We start from the raw sequence: 20075 nt of genomic DNA on the forward strand, positions 1-20075 counted from the left end.
ATATGAGGTTCAGACTTGAATATAGATCCATAATGATAAAAATACGTTCAAATATAAGGTTGCATTTGAATTTATGAATTTCCATAATAACAAATTCATTGATTTGTATGGATAAATACACTTGACAAATGATTTCAAATCTCGAATATTTATTTTTGTGTCATTGTGATGGATTTCAAATTCATTTCAACATGGATTTATTTCAAATCATCTATTCAAATATTTCTTCAAATTCAAATCATTTCATCCAAATGCAACGTAGTTTTGATTTTCTATTTATGATTAGTTACAAGCGGGCAATCAAAATTAACGAGTTTAAGTCCAAATCATTCATATAACATGATATAAATGCCCTTCACTTTTAATAATCTTTTATATCTCTCTAAAATTTAAGTGAAAAATACTTTAGGTTTGCAAAATATGTTTAGTCTTATACTTTTTAATGTATATATGTAAATAATTTTTTACTGTGAATATCAAATCATGTAAAACTTATTTGGCTAATATTAGTAATTTATATTTGAATTGATATTCATATAAATGATGATTAAGAGGGGAATATTTTAAATATAATATATTTGATTAAAATATTATTTCTTGAAAGTTATGAACAGTTGATTAAATATAATATATGTCGACCAGCGAAGAAATCATATATATATATTGGAACAACCACTATATGATTGATTGTGTATATATTTTATTTGTGAAAAATAAGTATCGCCTTCTGTCACCTTTCATTAATTTATTTTTCCAACTTTTTTAAGAACGCCGCCAACCTCATCCCACCCTATAAATACAATAACACACAGGTGCTTCTCGACAGTACTGAAAAAAGGCTTAAGCTTAACCAACTTAATTCAGTTCAGAAAAACAAGGAAAAAAAAGAAGGTGTTATTCATATAAAAATGGGTGAGAGCAATGGAATAATATTTGGAAATAACAAAGAAGAATGGTGTGGAGGAAATCTTCGGAGCAATCATTATTCACCACCAGAGTTCATGAATCTACAGGTTCTTTTAATTTTCATTGTTTTCTTTAATGTGCGCATATAATTAAACGAATCTTGAAAACAAACCTGTTTGCATTAGAATGGAGATCTCTTTACGTGGGATTTTTGGCCTTTGTGCATGGCACCAAGGTTTTATATTTGATGATTTTTTATGCTTCAATTAAAGATCAAAGTTTGATAATTTTGAATTTCTTCTTACAGTTTTTTCATTTGACATTAAATCGAGTTTCGGGATTCGAACTGATAGAAATGCAAACTTTGTACGTCGTAGTAATATCTGCATGTTATCTTTACAAAGTCTCATAAAAGTTCTGCACTTTTTTTCTGTTTTTTGTTGATACAGAAAGAATGGTGTAAGAGTAGTCCACAGTTGAGTCCTCTTGGGTTGAAACTAAAGAAATCAAAATCTTTTCTGGATTTACTGCATGACATGTATGGGAAGAAGCAAGAAGAGTTGACCAATCATCAGAACTCGAACCGTAACAAGCCTAAAATAGATCAAACTAGTGATTTGGGATACAGGAAGGCTTCAAATTTTCAGGCAGCTCTAATAACGATTGGATCTTGGAAGGTACCATTATCCCTCTACTTTATGAAATTAACTAATTTCTTCTTATTATTTATACATGAATTGGCAATTGTTATATGTTCATTCCTAAATCTAAGATGCATGAAATGCATGTGAACAGAAGCTTAGCAGGCGTGCAGGAGACTTGACCGCCAAAATTTACTATGCCAAACGTAAACTTGTTTGGGAGGTTTTAGAAGGAGGATTGAAGAGCAAGATGGAAGTCGAATGGTCTCAGATTACAGCCATCAGGGCCTCTATGCCCGATGACAGTTACGGGATTTTGGAGATTGAGGTAAAAATCAACTCGTTTTCGCATATAACAAAAAAAAAAAAAAACACGTTTTAATGTAAATGTTTTTCATTATTTTTTATTACATGAACTTGCAATAATGTTTTGTAATATTGATCTAGATAATATATTTTTTATTGTAAGAGAGCATGGTTCATTCATAATATCATTTATGATCATAAAATAAATCTCTTAATGTGACTAATATTGTGTGTAGTTGAGTATTCCACCTTCGTTTTATCGAGAAAGTAGTCCTCAGCCAAAAAAGCACACACTTTGGCACCAGATATCTGATTTCACAGGAGGCCACCAAGCTTCCAATTGCAGGTATCCCACCATTACTTCTTTATTTAATCTCATAATTTAACTAAACAAAGAATTCAAAAGCACACCCAATGTGACTTATGGTATGTGTTTGTTCCTCTGCAGGAGGCATTTGGTAATATTCCCACCCGGAATTTTCGAGAAACATTACGAGAATCTTTTGCGATACAGTCCATCACTCTATGCTTTGAGTCTGAAACCATTCCCAAGTTCAAGAAGTCCTTTCTTCGACCCACCTACACATGAGAACTCGGGTTTTTCTTTGGACTGCAGTGGTTATGAATCTCAATGTCACCCCCATGGAAACCATCCTGCAACAACAGAAGAAGTTTTTATCACATCAAATCAAAGTTCAACTGTATCAGGTATCTATCATATCAGTAACTTTTAAACTTCTGATATCCGAACTTTTCTCTTAACACATCAAATGTTTGGTTACAGATACTTATCAGCTTTATCTACCCGTTACTCATAATCCAACAAGTTGGAATCAAGGGCCAGAAATTTATGTGGTAAATGGTATAATTCAAGGGCAGTCAGATATGAATTTAGTCGCTCAAGGCAACGAGGCTTTTACTTCTCAAAATCATCACTCAAACACGAGGGAGTTAATTAATATCGATAACTCTTTGCTATGGGATCCTCAAAATTATCATTTGGAACCGTCATTGCATACTTCTTATAGTTTGTTAGATGCAAATTTCAACAACAGCAATTGGATGGACACGGAAATGAAATACCAAATCAATGATAATGATCACATTATGCAGAATGCACATGGAAATGGTGCCATTTCGGGCAATGTTCGCCTAAATAACATGATCGAGTGCGTGCCTCAACAAGATTCCAACCAGAAAAATATGGTAGCTACAATGGAGAATTACTACAGACTGAATCCATTCAGCTCAGCTAATGGAGATTTTCTGGATTCTGCATTCTGATCAAGTTAGGATTCATGTTAGGACGAGAATAGGATATTAATAGACCAATTGTGAATATATATTATGCATCACTAACCCTTTCCCAGTCGGGTTTTTGTTTTGTTGTTTATTTTAAGATAAAATGAGCTCGCCTCTGTTAATGCAAATGTAAAGCTGTTACTATTGCATGGGGATAAACTGAGGATTCTAATTGTTTACGTTCTGAACTTTTTATGAAGTCTTTTCAATAACTATTTGTTATATTCGATATTTGAGCAATGTCATATCAAATCAATTTTGAAGTGTCAGTCATTTATATTCTAACAGTGTGCAGTTTGACTTAATAAGCAATTCGGCATCATATGCTTACACAAGTAGATATGTCATGCTGAACTCTTATATCCACAAAATTTTATGCGCTGAGAAATCGATCTAGGCAGCAAAAGATGGTCTGTAGTGTAGATTTTCACAAACAAGCTACGGGTTAGTAGTACTGAGGAAAAACGCAGTTAACAACGGCCCATCCCATCTATAACTTGGCTTGGCAACAGTATTACCACAGAGTTTGACTGGTCATGAAATTTTTGGTTGCTAAAACATTTATGATGGATATTATTGAGTCCATCATTGAATAGCAATGGAAATTCTGTCGCAATAGGTAGCGACAGCAAGTTCAACTAGAATCAACATAACAACAGGCAATTACACTAGGTCGCAGATTTTACATATCTGTCTTCCATCACTAACGCCTCCTCACTTGTTTATGACGGCATCTGATATTTCCATCGCAAAATTAACAATTTATGTCGCAACTTTCAACACATTTCGCCTTGCACTTTTTTCAAGTCACCCAAAAATCAACAACATTACACATTTACCAAATCAACATTCTCAATAACAGTCACCCAAGTTAGATTAGGTTTAGATAAATCTGACACCCCATTGAACGAAATATAATAATAATACTCACCCAAGTATGACAAATAAATAAATCCAAACACAAGTCAAAAGTCACCATCACACATTTACCATTCAAAACACAGAATAATAGTTTTCAATTCTATTTACCTAAACATCCCAAAGTAACCATTGAAACTAACCTAATAAAAGAAAGTTTTGCAACCAGTTCATACAACAAGACTTTTAAACAAAATGTCCATGGGGAAGGCGGCTGTGTAAGGACATTGTATACCAGCCCATGAATATTATCTCAAAAACCTATAAATATGTGTGCCCATTGTATATCAGCTAGTTGCACTACCCCTCTCCTTTTATGTAAATAAAGCATAAAAAGGATATACCTTCGTTTGAGATGGTCTTGGGAGGTCATTCAATTGAGAGAAGACCGAATGCTTGCTCTTCAAAAACACATTCAGTCCTTCATGTTTTTGGCATTATCATCTCTGAATCTAACCTGCATTAGTGCCAAATTCTGGTTAATTATTAATAGGATACCCCAAAATAAACAACAAAAACAAATCGAACTTAGAACAAGAGCACAAAGTGGATGATATGAAACTTCTTATGTATGAAAAACAAACACGAACTTGGATATAGTCGTGCCCTCAATTCAATGAACAAAAGGATTCTTGTAGAAATTAATCACAATCTTGAAACAAGTAGCGTGTAATTCACCTCTAAACTATGATGTTTGGTAACAAATAATACATATAAAAACAGTCGATCTCAAGGGAACCTTAAAAAAACTCATCTTTGACATCTCTCGTGAAGAACAATCGACAAACGCCACAAAGTAATTAAACTTTGATAAGTTTAATTTGAGGAACACACAAAAGTGTGGAACAGAGCCAAAACTTCAATATAAACATGTATTTTCGTCCAAAAAACTTGTTTATACGTAAAAACAAAGTTCCAAAACAAAGACACTCGAAGAACTAGGGTTCAGATTTAATTCTACGTCGCGAAACGCGCGGGCGTGCTCAAAACGCGCGGGCACTCGGCTGCAGCTGTCTTGTGCGCACGTTGTTTCAAATTGGCTCACGCCGTAGCGCGATCCAGCCGTGCCTTGCTGCCTCGGCAGTTCGTGTGCTGCAAAGCTGCGTGGAGGCGGCTTGAAAATGCACTGGGGCGGTTGTCTTCTTGGTCAATTTGCACTTGAATAATGTTGAGGTGGTCTCCAAATTGATTGTCATGCATGCCGAACCCTTCGAGTCTTGAAATCATGCTTGTAGGCACTTCTTGGTTGCTCACAATGAGCCCTTGAAGTACTTAAATTTTTTGTTTCTTCCTCTCGTGATTGGTCTTTTGGCAACTCTAACAGATCTCATGCCTTCATTGGTGCTTGATTATCCATGATCGCATCATCATTTCCTTCTTGAAAAAGATTTGTTCTCAAATCTTGATCATCACCTACATTAAACAAAGAGAGATCACTAACATTAAAAGTAGAACTTACTTTGTAGTCACCTGGTAAGTCCCATCTGTAAGCATTGTCGTTGATAGGCAAACTCAACAAAAGATAAACATTCATCCCAACTCTTCAAGTTCTTCATTATGGTAATGCAACAAAGAGCCTTAAGTCTTATTAACAACCTCAATTTAACCATCCGTTTGGAGATAAAAGCAGTAGAAAATATTAATTTAGTACCAAATTGGCACCACAATTTTTCCAAAAATAGCTCAAGAAACATATGTCCCTATCAGAGAAAATACTTTTAGGCATTCCATACAGTCTAACAATCAAATCAACCACATTAGAAGCATCATTCGTTTTATGACATGCAATGAAATGAGTCATCTTTGAAAAACGATCAACTAACCCAAAGATAAAATCTCTCCCCTTCTTAACCCTAGGTAACCCCAAACAAAATTGATGAAATACCAACCCAACGATCATTAAGAATAGGAAGTGGAGTATACAAACCATGTGGTTGCGCCTTAGATTTTACTTGTTTACATGTTATGCATTTCTCACAAATACGTTCAACATCACGTTTCATAAAAAGCCAATAAAAGTGTTCAAGCAACGCATTCAATGTTTTAGCAACACCAAAATGCCCCGTTAAACCTCCCTCATGTGTTTCCATGACAAGCAACTCTCGAATGGATGATTGAGAAATGCACAATCTATGCTCTTTAAACAATAAACCATCCTTAAAGTAAAATTTCTCGAGTGATCCACGCATGCACAACTCAAAGACTTCTTTAAAATTATAATCTATCACATACAAGTCCTTAACATGCTTAAATCCTAGACATCTCGAATCCAAAGTGGAAAATAATTCTTACCTCCGTGATAGGGCATCGGCTACCACATTTTCCTTGTGTTTATTTGTACTTGATCACGTAAGGGAACGTCTCAATGAACGTGACCCACTTCGCATGCCTCTTATTAAGCTTCTGCTGCCCCTTGAAATGCTTTAGAGACTCATGATCCGTATGGATTACAAACTCTTTGGGCCTAAGGCAGTGTTGCCAAGTCTCAAGAAACCTCATGCGTACAACTCCTTGCCGTAGGTTTGGTAATTCAACGTTGTTCCATTAAGTTTCTCACTGAAATATGCAACTAGTCGTCCTCCTTGCATCAAGACTCCTCCAATACCTAAACCCGATGCATCACATTTAATTTCAAAGGTGTTAAGAAAAATCAGGAATAATAAGTAAATGAGCATTAATCTGCTTAATGATATTAAATGAGTTCTCTTGCTCCTTGTCCCAATGGAATTCAAGAACAAATCATCCAAGTAAAAGTTCACTTACATGTCGTTGAAGTTCCTTAAGACTCTTCCAGGTTGCTTCTGTATGTGGTCGATTTGGCAAAGCATTTCCAGGCACCAAATCAATTTGGTGTTCGATTCCTCTCGTTGGTGGTATTCCTTGCAATAGCTCTTCCGGAAACACGTCATCAAAATCCTACAAAAGAGACAAAACAATGCTCGGAAGTGATCCGGCGATATCAATTGTGTTTAGGAGAACCTCCTTATAAATAATTAGCACAAGTGGATCACGTGTGTGCAAGATCCTTTTCAAATTACTCTTTTGGGTCATATATTTATTTTTTTTGGCCTTTTTCCCATCTTTTTCTCTCCCCTCTTTTTTCCTCTCTATGGCCAACTCACTTTTTTAATCTCTTTTTTGTTCAGTCACTTCTCTTTTCTTTTACTTCAATTGGTCCTCCAACACTTGCTTTGAGGAAAATAGAATAAGTACTATAGGTTCTTTTTTTAGAACAAAAGAGTAACTATTTTTAAAGTCATATGTACCACCTTTCTATTGTATTCTCAAGGCCTTCCCAATAGAATGTGATAAGCATGTATTGGTACCACATCACACAACACTTCATCCTCATACTTCCAATCGAAAAAGAAACCATCACTTGTTTATTCACTATAACGTCCGCATAATTATTTAACCACTATAGCCTATATGGTTTAGAATGCTTCAATGTACGCAAACCCAACTTCTCAACAAGCTTAAACTCGCCACATTGATACAATTCTCTCCATCTATAATGAGACTGCAAACCTTCTCATTCTCAAAACATCTAATATGGAACAAGTTATCGCTCTAGTTAGTCTCATCCTCTTCAAATTGTATACTAATGATATGCCTAGTTACAAGCGCTTTACCTACAACAGCCTCATGTCATTCACTAGAACCTCCAACTTGGGCATGACATCATCACCATCTTTGATGTCCTTCTCACTCTCAGACTCGAACTCCCCATGAGCATTCATAGTCATAACCCTCTTGTTTGGACATTGGCTAGCAATATGACTAAGTCCTTGACACCTGAAGCATTTAATATCTCTAGTGCTATCAGTAGGAGTTTAATATGACCAAGTCCTTGATACTGGCAATTCGTGTGATGCAAAGCTGAGCAGGTGCGGCTCGAAAATGTGTGTGGGTGGGTGTCGTTGTCTTCTTGGTCAATTTACACTTGAATGATGTTGAGGTGGTCTCAAAACTGCTTGTCATGCGTGCGGAACCCTTTGAGCCTTGAAATCATGCTTGTAGGCACTTCTTGGTTGCTCACCATGAGTCCATGAAGTGATTTTTTAAATTTCTAGCTTCTTCCTCTCTTGATTGGTCCTTCCAGCAACTCTAACAGATCTCACGCTTTCTTAAGTGCTTCATTATCACATTCGCATCGGTAGAGCAGTAAGAAGAGCACAAAGTCACCAAGACAACATGACTCATGAGTATGACGTGAATGGCTGAAAGCTAACCCATTCTTGTGTGCTTTTATGGGGAAAAACATGATGCTCATTTCTTCACCATACCCTACCCAAACAATTTTATTTTTTGCAGATTCCTACCAAATTCAAGTACAATCAAAATGTGGTGAATAGAGAAGGAAGAATGTCTTCCTCTCTAAACAAATATCTCTATCAATCTATGCAGTGTAAACATTAAAGTATAGAGTACAAAGATAAACATAAATATCACAATCAAAACGATAGTTGTCAATAGCGAGTGTAGCGTTCGCTATAGCGCGTAGCGAGGCGAAGCGCAGCCCCGTGGCTACAGGGCGCTACGCGCACGACACTTCCACATAGCGATCGCTATCAACGCTATTTAGTTGACGCGATAACAGCGCTATATGAAAGAAAAGCGCAGGACAATTTTTTAAAATAATGCCCAATTTTTTAGGCATATCTTGCACAATCTTTAGCCCTATGAAATCATGCTGCTGGGTATCGTCTTCTAAGTTCTAACTCAATCATCTCCACTTCTCCAAGCCTTGGGTAAACCCTACCATTCTCAACCGTTTCTCTCGCAGGACATCGTGTTGTGCACCGCCGGACATCGGGTCGCCAACCGCTGGACATACCTCGCGTCGCCTCAGTAATATTATGCTCTGTGTCATTTTTTTTTCTTCCGATTTTTAATTTTTGGCATGGAAGTTTTTATTTGAATGTGGAGTGATGCTGTTAGTTTCTAGAAGACTATTATGTTGCTGCTGGATTTCTTTCATTTTTTATTAATCTTGAATATTTTTGGTTGCTGAAACAACTATTATGTTGCTGCTGGATTTGTTTCAATGGGCTTTGTTGTTGTGTGCATATAAACAAACCATGATTGTGGTATTCAGTTTTTATCAATCTTGAATAATTTTGGTTGCTGAAACAACTATTATGTTGCTGATGGATTTGTTTCAATGTGCTTCATGGGTTGCTCAATTTTGTTTTTACTTTCCGTGTTTCAAAGATGGAAAACCTACAAGTATAAGAAAAAAAGATATTGAATCGAACTATGGGAGGATGGTTAACCTAGACAAGATTTCTGATGGATTATTATATGCAACTTTTGCCAAAAAGTTACAAAGGGTGGGATAACAAGGCTCAAACAACATCTTGCTGGAGGATTTAAAAATACAAAACCTTGTCCAAAAGCCCCCGCATGTGTTAAGCAAGAAATGAAAGATCACTTTGAAGAAAAGTTAGCCCAAAAAACTGTCATGGGTTCCATACCTCACTTTGATGATGTTTTTGACATAGAAGAACAAGGAGATGATATTGATCCACACGGGGATCCATCCTCTCGTGGAAAACGGTCGACATCTATTTCTTCATCGGTCAACTTGTCAATATTAATTCCCAAAAAACCACGGTCATTGGGTCCTATAAATGCTTTCTTTAAGCTAGACGCAAAGAATCAAAGTGGTAAAGCACCTCAATTTAATGAAATTCAGAAAAGTTGAGCTCTGATACAGTTCAAAAATTTTCAAGGTGGATGTATGATGCAGGATCGCATTCAATGCGGTCAAATACGACAGCTTGAAGCCAATGATCGAGGCAATTGGACAATATGGTCCTGAGATGAAACCACTAGTTACCATGAGGTGAGAGAACCTCTTTTAAAGGAGGAGATCAACCATACAAAGCTGATTTTGAAACAAAATGAAGAGGAGCTGGAAAAGAATGGTTGTACTTTAATGTTTGATGGGTGGAGAGATAGAAATGGGAGATCACTTATCAATTTCTTGGTGAATACCCCAAAAAGCAACATGTTTATTAAATCAGTTGATGCATCTAGCTACTCTCACACTGGGGAGAAAATGTTTGAGTTGCTTAACAAGTTTGTGCAAAAATTTGGGGTGAATAATATTGTTCAAGTGGTCACCGACAGTGCATCAAATAATGTTTATGCCGGTGAGAAAATCCAACATACTAAGTTACAACATCTTTTAACTTTCGTTTAGTTTGATTTAACTATCCATTATTCTCTTGTTATTTACAGGAAAGAAGTTGATGGATAAATATCCAAACTTGTATTGGGCCCCGTGTGCAGCACATTGTTTGGATTTGATGTTTGAGGACAATACAAAATGCCAGATTTGAATAGGGCACTTGAGCGAACAACTACTGTTACGGGATATATTTACAACCGAACTATGTTGTTGAACATGATGAGAGAGTTCCCCGGCCAAAGAGACCTTATCAGGCCAGCTAAAACTCGTTTTGCCACCGCTTTCTTGACTATGAGAAGCTTTTAGCGGCATAAGCAAAATTTGATAAAGATGTTTACTTCAGAAAATTGGAGTAAAAGGAAATTTGCAAAGGAACAGACTGGTAAGCAAGCACAGACAATTATATTGATGCCTTCGTTTTGGAATTATATCATTTATGCTATGAAAGTTTGTGGCACATTATAAGAATAGAAATCTGCCATGGGTTATATATGCAAGGCAATGGATATGGCTAAGAAGAAAATAGCAAAAGCCTTTGGTAATAATGAGGATAGGTTGAAAGATGTCTTTGAGATAACTGACAATAAAGAAGAAGCCTGTCATGAGTTATATATACGAGGCAATGGATATGGCTAAGGAAAAAATAGCAAAAGCCTTTGGTAATAATGAGGATAGGTACAAAGATGTTTTTGAGATAACTGACAATAGGTGGCATTTGCAACTCCATCAAGATTTGCATCCAGCGGGTAATTTCTTGATCCCTCGGTTCTTTTACTCAAATTCCGAGATAGAACCATAGTTGTCAATCGCGCGTAGAGCCCCGTAGCGCAGAGGTTTTCCGTGGCTATAGCGCATAGCGAATCGCGTAGCGAGGGCTATTTGAAAGTAAAGCGCCACAAGCATATAAATATATAAAATATAGCATATACTAACATCAATTCAATCGTTCATTCTTAAATAACAAATATATAAGTCAAAGCATATAAAACCTCAATTCTAAAACTAGAAAAACATAATTTAAAATTAATCTTCATTTTTTTCATCAAGATCGAGACCATCTTCTTCATTAGAAATTGCATAACGTTCGGCGTCATTCTCTTCTTCACTTTTTTCATCAAATTCAAATTCATCATCATCTATAAAATTAATTGTAGTATATGTTTCTATTGGTCTTTTCCCTCTAGACTTAGATGTGACCGCCTTCGAGCTTCCTATAGGTGTAGATGTGGGCGCCTTTGAGGCCTGCGTAGATGTAGGGGTCGCCTTTGAGGCCCCTTTGGATTTCCTTAGTGTATAAGGAGCTTCATCTACTCCAACATCATCTACAACAACTTGCCAAGTCAAATCATCACCATCATGAACAAAGTCAGGCTCTTCATCCTCCAGTCTCCCTAGCAGTCATTCATTGCCATCATCCACGTCAGTCAATATGATAGGATCGATGGTATCACGACTATCGTATCTACGCCTCAGAGCTCTGTTGTATTTGATGAACACCAAATCATTCAAACGTTTATTCTCCAATCTATTCCTTTTCTTGGAATGAAGCTGCATTTATTTAAATAGGTTTATCAAGGCACATGGCACGAGAACAAATTCTTAAAACTTCACAATAATAGAAAATAAAAATTGTAATATTAAAAAAGCTTACATGTTCAAACTAATCAAGAGAACAAGATAATAAAAGGATAGTTAATGAAACTAATCAACGAAAGTTAAAAGACGTTGTAACTTAGTATATTAGATTTTCTAACCCGCATAAACATTATTTGATGCACTGTCGGTGACCACTTGAACAATATTATTCACCCCAACTTTTTGCACAAACTTGTCAAGCAACTCAAACATCTTCTCACCAGTGTGAGAGTAGCTAGATGCATCAACTGATTCAATAAACATGTTGCCTTTTGGGGTATTCAACAAGAAATTGATAAGTGATCTCCCCTTTCTATCTTTCCACCCATCAGCCATCAAAGTACAATCATTCTTCGCCATCTCCTCTTCATTTTTCAAAATTAGCTTTGTATGGTTGATCTCCTCTTTTAAAAGTGGTTCTCTCACCTCATGTTAACTAGGTGGTTTCATCCCAGGATCATATTATCCAATTGCTTCGATCATTGGCTTCAAGCTGTCGTATTTGACCGCATTGAATGCGATCCTGCATCATACATCCACCTTGAAAATTTTTGAACTGTATCAGAGCTCAACTTTTCTGAATTTCATTAAATTGAGGTGTTTTACCACTTTGATTCTTTGCGTCTAGCTTAAAGAAAGCATTTATAGGACCCAATGACCGTGGTTTTTTGGGAATTAATATTGACAAGTTGACCGATGAAGAAATAGATGTCGACCGCTTTCCACGAGAGGATGGATCCCCGTGTGGATCAATATCATCTCCTTGTTCTTCTATGTCAAAAACATCATCAAAGTGAGGTATGGAACCCATGACAGTTTTTTGGGCTAACTTTTCTTCAAAGTGATCTTTCATTTCTTGCTTAACACATGCGGGGGCTTTTGGACAAGGTTTTGTATTTTTAAATCCTCCAGCAAGATGTTGTTTGAGCCTTGTTATCCCACCCTTTGTAACTTTTTGGCAAAAGTTGCATAATATTCCATCAGAAATCTTGTCTGGATTAACCATTCTCCCATAGTTCCATCCAATATTTTTTTTCTTATATCTTCTTGTAGGTTTTCCATCTTATAAACTCTGAAATTAAGAAAAAAAATTGATTATACATTGATCCAATAAGCAAATGGAAGTAACTAATATTCCAGAAATATAATCAATCTGTTATATTCGAAAAATTGATTTCCTAAGCAAATGGCAGTAAGTCAGTAACTAATATTCCAATAAGCAAATGGCAGTAACTAATATTATATAATCAACCTATAAGCAAATAGAATTAATATGTCATAGAGATTGTTCTTCTCAACAAGGTGGCCAAAAAAAATAAAAAAATTTAGGAAAAAAAAAGAGAAGACAATAAGAAATAGAGCAGAATATCACCGAAGTGCGGCGATGCAAAGCGGCGGCCAGAAGTCCGGCGGTCGGCGGTGCAAGGCAAAATGCTGTGCGCGTGTTGTTGATCTTTACGTAAGCTTGGAGAAGTTGCGCTGCAAAAAATAATTCTAGGGCTGTGCAGAATGGGCCTAAATATTTGAGCAAAATGTACCTAAAATTGGGCAGTATAAAATGGGCCGAAAATTGGGCAATATTTGGAAAAACTGCCTTGGGCATTTCTTCAACGTAGGGCGTCATTGCCTCGCTATAGCCATAACGAAATAGCGCCGAAAGCGACGATAGCGCTCGCTATATGAAAGTGTCTTGCGCGTAGCCCCCTGTAGCGACGGGTCATCGCTACGCGTCGCTACACGCTATAGCGAGCGCTACAAGCGCTATTGACAAATATGGATAGAACAACATGAGGAAGTAGTTACGAGGTTGTAAAGTGCAATCACTAGGTTGACTTTTGATCCTGAGACGGAGAGAAAAATACATACAGAGTTGTTAAAATACAAATAAGCCTAAGATCTTTTTGGGAAGGAAGTTGCAATCGAAATGAGAAAGGTTGCATCACCAGGTATGAAAATATGTTTCAAGGACAAGTTTTTTCCTTATTTTTTGAAATAAATTCTATGAGAAATATTAATATAACTATTGTTATTAACTAGCTGCATGGTAGAACTCATATGGAGCTTCGACACCAAAGTTGCAAAGACTAGCCCAAAAGATACTCAGTCTCACTTGTAGCTCCTCAAGTTGAGAGCGCAATTGGAGAGTGTTTAAACATGTAAGCTTTTTATAATATTACAATTTTTATTGTCTATTAATGTTAAGTTTTAAGAATTCGTTCTCGTGTCACGTGCCTTGATAAACATATATAAATAAATGCAACTTCATTCCAAGAAAAGAAATAAATTGGAGCAAAAATGCTTGAATGATTTGGTGTTCATCAAGTACAACAGAGCTCTGAGACGTAGATACGAAAGTCATAATACCATCAATCCTATCATATTAGGTGAAGTGGATGATGGCAATGAATGGCTGATAGGGAGACCGGAGGACGAAGACCCTGACTTTGTTCATGATGGTGATGATTTGACTTGGCAAGATGTTGCAGATGTTGTTGGAGTAGACGAAACTCCTTATACATTGAGGAAATCCAAAGAAGTTTCGAAGGTGACCCCAACATCTAAGCAGGCCTCGAAGGCGACCACATCTACACCTACAGGAAGCTCGAAGGCGGCCACATCTAAGTCTAGAGGGAAAAGGCCAATAGGAACATCTACTACACTTAATTTTGTAGACGATGATGACTTTGACTTTGATGAAGAAGGTGAAGAAAAGAATGACGCCGAACGTTATGCAATTTCAAATGAAGAAGATGGTCTCGATCTTGATGAAAAAGATGAAGATAAATTTTACATTATGTTTTTCTAGTTTTAGAATTGAGGTTTTATATGCTTTGAACTTATATATTTGTTATTTAAGAATAAACGGTTGAATTGATGTTAGTATATGCTATATATTATATATTTATATGTTGTGGCACTTTACTTTCAAATAGCCATCGCTACGCGATTCACTATGCACTATAGTCACGGTCAACCTTTGCGCTACGCGCTATTGACAACTATGAATTATTCAAAACACAAGATTCATCTAATCATAAAATTGATAATAATAAGAGCATAAAACGATAATTTAAATGGAATAACCCTTAAAACATCAAGAATTAGTATGTACCCAACAAAGCCACTCTACCACACTTTCATATGAGGTCAACACCATTTTTTACATCCACGAATTTGGGACCTTTGAGAAAGTCACCATAACTGTAACGGAGTTGATGTAAAGTCAAAAGAAACTCTTACTATCGGCAACATGGAATATCTTTTAAGACTATTTTATCAATTTAGTGAGAATGGTAACGTTGAACTGAATCATTGATCATACCAAGAATTCGTACTCAGTAGCAGCAAACGGTTCAGAATATAAGACTGCATGAATGTTCTTCGAATAAATTTTTGGGACAGACAAACCAATTTTTTTTTACATTCAAGTTGTTATCATGATCATAAAAGGAGATGAGAACATGAAAGACCTTTCTTAAACATCCACTGTTATAGAAGAAAAAAACATAAACATCAAAAGGTGACTAATAGCAAGAAAGATTTAAAAAAGAACTGAAAAAGAAAAAGTATCCATCATAAGCACACAAATGAAATATTATTTACGTTTTCATCGTATGTGATACTCACTAGAAACAAAATGTTCGATTTCGGTAAATAACACTAGCCCGAATTCAGACCTCGGACCTACTCTAGGCCTGAAATTACAAAGGAGACCGTTAGTACTGGGCCAGGAGGGTGTCCCGCGTAGCCCCTCCGACGTTCAAATCAGGTACTGATGATAAAAATGAGAGAGCAGCTAAAGATGTTGAAAGTTAATATAATGAATGAATAAATTATGCTCTCAAACCTGGTACTTATACGAGAGCACAGAAGATCCATCGTGGGCCACCTACCTTGGTCAGAAATGGGTCGGGGGTCCAAAGTCTGGTTTGGGCATGATCACTTGATAGGCCCATTCATGGGGTATCACCCGTCTCCCTCTCCCAAGTCGAACTAAATCACAAGTTCAAAGTCCGATTAATTGTGTTTACCCTCCCATATCCCTAGACATGTCATCCATCAATCACCTTTCATTTTTTTTTTGGGTTTCCCAATAAATACTTATCTCCTCCTCACTTTATCCTCCTTTCCCACACAATATTTTATCATATCTTCATCCACTAGCTCTCCCTTCCGTCTCCCATTCGCCATCCCCCTGGCTCACTCGCCTCGCCCCTCTCTCCCTCGCCTTGCCTCGCCTCACCACCACTCCTGAGGTAAAATACTAGGGGAACGAGCGAATGAACCGTTGAAGCCAGACAGAAGGTTGGCCCGGGAAGAGAGCGACTCGTATCGTCAGCATTGGCAGCCTGTCGGACCAGCGAGGCTAGGCGAGGGCGGGAAGGAGTGAGGTGAAGGGCGAGGGGGGGGCTGGTGAGGTAAGGCGCTGGGCGAGGTGAATAGAAAGGGCGAACAACAAGGGGAGAGGGCGAGGCGAGAATGGCGGCGAGGCGAGGGAGAGGGGCGAGGAGAGCGAGCCAGGGGAAGGGGCGAGGAGAGCTAGTGGATGAAGGGAAAATAAAATATTGTGTGGGGGAGAAGAGGATAAAGTGAGGAGGAGATAACTATTTATAGGGGAACCCAAAAAAAAATAAAGGGTGATTGATGGATGGCATGTCTAGGGATATGGGTAGGGTCAGCGCAATTAATCAAACTTTGAACCTATGATTCAGTTCGACTTGGGAGGGCGAGACTGGTGATACCCCATGAATGGGCCCATCAAGTGATCAGGCCCAAACCAGAATTTGGACCCCCGGCCTATTTCTAACCAAGGTAGGTGACCCACGATAGACCTCATGTGCTCTCCTATAAGTATCAGGTTTAAAAGCTTAATTTATTCATTCACTATATTGACTTTTAACAGCATCTTTAGTTGCTATATCATTTTTATTCTCAATACCTGACCTGAGCGTCGGAGGGGCTAGGCCGAGACTCCCTATCGGCCCCCTTCTAAAGTTCTCTTTTGTGATTTCAGGCCAGAGTAGGTCTGAATTCGGGCTAGTATCATCTACCGAAATCGAACCCTATATTTCTACTGAGTATCACGCGCGAGGCGAGGCGAGGGGAGAGGCGAGGGGCTGGAGATGCGAGGGAGAGAGGGGTGAGGCAAGCGAGCTAGGGGGAGAGGCAAAGGGGATGCGGAATAGAAGAGCTAGTGGATGAAGGGGGGATAAAATATTGCGTGGGGAGAGGAGGATAAAGTGAGGAAGGGATAACTATTTATTGGGGAACCCAAAAAAAATGAATGTTGATTGATGGATGGCATGTCTAGAGATATGGAACGCAATTAATCGAACTTTGAACCTGAGATTCAGTTCGACTTGGGAGGGGGAGACTGATGATACCCCATGAATGGGCCCATCATGTGATCATGCCCAAACCAGACTTTGGACCCCCGGCCCATTTTTAACCAAGGTAGGTGGCTTACGATGGACCTTATGTGCTCTCCTATAACTATCAGGTTTGAAAGCATAATTTAATCATTCACTATATTGACTTTCAGGAGCATCTTTAGTCGCTCTCTCACTTTTATCATAGTACCTGACTTGAGCGTCGGAGGGGCTACGCAGAGACACCGTCCCGACCCTTTTCTAGCGGTCTCCTTTGTGATTTCAGGCACAGAGTAAGTCTGATATCCGAATTCAGACTAATGTCATCTACCGGAATCGAACCCCATATTTCTAGTGAGGATCAGTATGTATGCACACGAAGCTCATTGATGTAATTGTTATGTTCGCTTCTCTGGCTGCAAGTTAAATGAATAAACCAGTAAACACTTATTCGACCTATTTAATTGGGTCCAAGTGTAAACTAGAAAGTGGATAGATAGAAGAAAGAAAACTAAAGTAGAATGTACCAGAATGACGGAAGGTGGAGTTCAATGTCCAGATGTCAGCTCAATGTCCACATGTCATGTTAATGAAGTACTTCAGATGATAAAAAGAAACGTGACGGACAGTGATGGCCAAAAACTTGACTGATCCTAAGAGCTACTATGAGGAAAGATAGGGTAACTCCTTGTGCTAGTCTGCTTCTAGCAAACCTCATTGTTGCAAGCCTTTTCTTGGGGAACTCCCAATTATTTAACCAAGATTAAGATCAAACCAAGTCATTATAAGAGTGCCCATCTATGTCCGAAATGAATCCTTTTTCTACCATTTCCTCTATAATATCATAGGTTGTCCGATTAGGAACCAATCCTTTCTCCAACATCTCATTAAGAAATATATTTGCTTATTCCAGCTTGCCATTCCGAAAGTAATCCTTGATCAACACATTATATGTCACAACATTTGGCCGCTTTCCTTCTTTTACCATTCTTTTCATCATAATTAACGCTGCACTACGGTTTCCTTGGCAACAATAACCAGCCACCAAAGCATTGTATGTTACATGAGTGGGGTTCAACCCTTTTTGAGACATCTCATCGAGAAGCCTAACTCCATTCTAGGTTTGTCCTGTCTTGCACATTGCATTTATTCTTATTTTGTAGGTGACTATATCAGCTTTCAAGTCATTTTTCTCCATTTCGTACAGATGCTTATTTGCTTCTTCAATATTTCCTCCATGAAAATAACCACCAATTAAGCTATTATAGGTTGAAACATTAGGAGATAACATTCTCTCTAACATTATATCTAATATAGATGATGTTTCTTCCACTTTACAGCTTTGCAGTAGGCATCAATCAGAGGATTACATGTCAGTACATTGACTACAATCCCTTTCTTCACAATCTCATCAAAGAATTCTCTAGTTTCCTTCAACATTTGTTTTTTAGCAAACCCATTAATTATTGCATTATAAGTTGCAATATTTGGCTCCAAACCTGATTTTACCATGTCTTCTTTTAACGCCATTGCCTCATCAATTTTTCCACCGATGCATAATCCATTAATCAGTGTATTATATGTTATAGCACTTGGCTTCAAACCTTGTACTTTCAGTTCCTTAAACACTTTAATACCCGAAAACACATTACCATCCTTGCAAAACCCGTCAATGAGAATGTTATAAGTGACCACGTTGGGGAGGACGTTACTCTCCATCATCTCCTTAAACAGCATATAGGCTTTACAATACCCATCGATCTTACAATACCCATCGATCAGAGTATTATAAGTAACCATATTTGGTATTAACCGCCGAACCTTCATATCCTCCACCATGTCTCGCGCTTTGAACAACTTATTCGCCTTGCATAACCCATTGATCACTATGTTAAATGTGATCAGATTCAACTCAATCCTTCTCCTGATCATCTTCTTGTACACAAATCCAAGCTCCATATTCGACGTTCCTTGACCAACATACCTAGCAATGAATTACACGAAAGCACCGAAAACTTAAACCCATAATCACCAGTCCTTTTAAAAGACTCCAAGGCCAAATCAAGCTTCGTGTTGTTCACATAAGATGACATCAATACATCAAAAATGATATGGTTAGCACATAAATTATCACTAAAACTTGAAAGGGTGTGACAAAATGAAGAAATTGGGGGAGCTTCTTCATGTTTCACAAATTTATGCAATAAGGTTCGAATCGGATACTGTCCCTCATTTGATAGAGAAACAAAGTGCTTGACGCAGTTTTCAAGGGAGCTGGCCCCGAAATTATACTGGAATATACAAATGCAAACAGCATTGTTAGTATACAAAGGAAAAAAATTTGAAAATAAGAAATATGCCTACAGAGACCACAAAAGAAGCACGGATTAAAAAAAACCTTAAGAATTAAAAATCCATCTACTTTCACCAGCAAACTTTCCAATAGACAAGTTTCAAATACAGCATGAATTTAATAATTTTACTTGTTTTATGCTCATTCACGCATTGAAGAAATTCAACGTTTAACCAAAGGAATTAATTCTTATCTATTAAAACATTATCATCACCAAGAAAATTTAAATAAAAAATACTCATGTATTATCCAGAACCCAATTACTACTTATGAAATGACACAAAGCTAGGGAACCCACAAAAACGAAAACAAAAAATTAAACAAAAACAAAAACCTTACAATTAAGTATATTCTGATTTAATTTCTACAGCAGATGAAGAGTTAGGCCCCGATGGATCTCCGTCCGAGGCCCTCTTAGCCTCCGGGCTCAAGAAGAAAAACCTCCGGAA

The 20075-nt window shown here is 37.5% G+C and overlaps 1 protein-coding gene and 1 pseudogene across 1 annotated transcript; one reads left to right on the forward strand and one right to left on the reverse strand.

Annotated features, from left to right (window-relative positions):
* Positions 1-820: 820 nt before the first annotated feature.
* On the forward strand, positions 821-4410 carry LOC142528076 (uncharacterized). The gene is made up of 6 exons (XM_075633133.1): positions 821-1013; positions 1356-1583; positions 1702-1875; positions 2090-2199; positions 2302-2561; positions 2638-4410. Exons 1-6 carry the CDS (start codon positions 909-911, stop codon positions 3135-3137), a joined length of 1377 nt encoding a protein of 458 aa, XP_075489248.1. The 5' UTR covers positions 821-908; the 3' UTR covers positions 3138-4410.
* Positions 2026-19771, reverse strand: LOC142527008 (uncharacterized; annotated as a pseudogene).
* Positions 19772-20075: the final 304 nt, after the last annotated feature.

Source organism: Primulina tabacum, chromosome 15 (assembly GCF_025594145.1).
Source record: "Primulina tabacum isolate GXHZ01 chromosome 15, ASM2559414v2, whole genome shotgun sequence".
In the NCBI taxonomy this organism is placed as follows: domain Eukaryota; kingdom Viridiplantae; phylum Streptophyta; class Magnoliopsida; order Lamiales; family Gesneriaceae; genus Primulina; species Primulina tabacum.

What these genes read in the sequence shown, in the direction of transcription:
- LOC142528076 (XM_075633133.1), top strand. Translation starts at nt 909, where the DNA reads ATGGGTGAGAGCAATGGAATAATATTTGGAAATAACAAAGAAGAATGG. An exon ending in TAACGATTGGATCTTGGAAG is followed by an intron (nt 1,584 to 1,701) that starts GTACCATTATCC and finishes GCATGTGAACAG; the next exon opens with AAGCTTAGCAGGCGTGCAGG. An exon ending in CACCAAGCTTCCAATTGCAG is followed by an intron (nt 2,200 to 2,301) that starts GTATCCCACCAT and finishes GTTCCTCTGCAG; the next exon opens with GAGGCATTTGGTAATATTCC.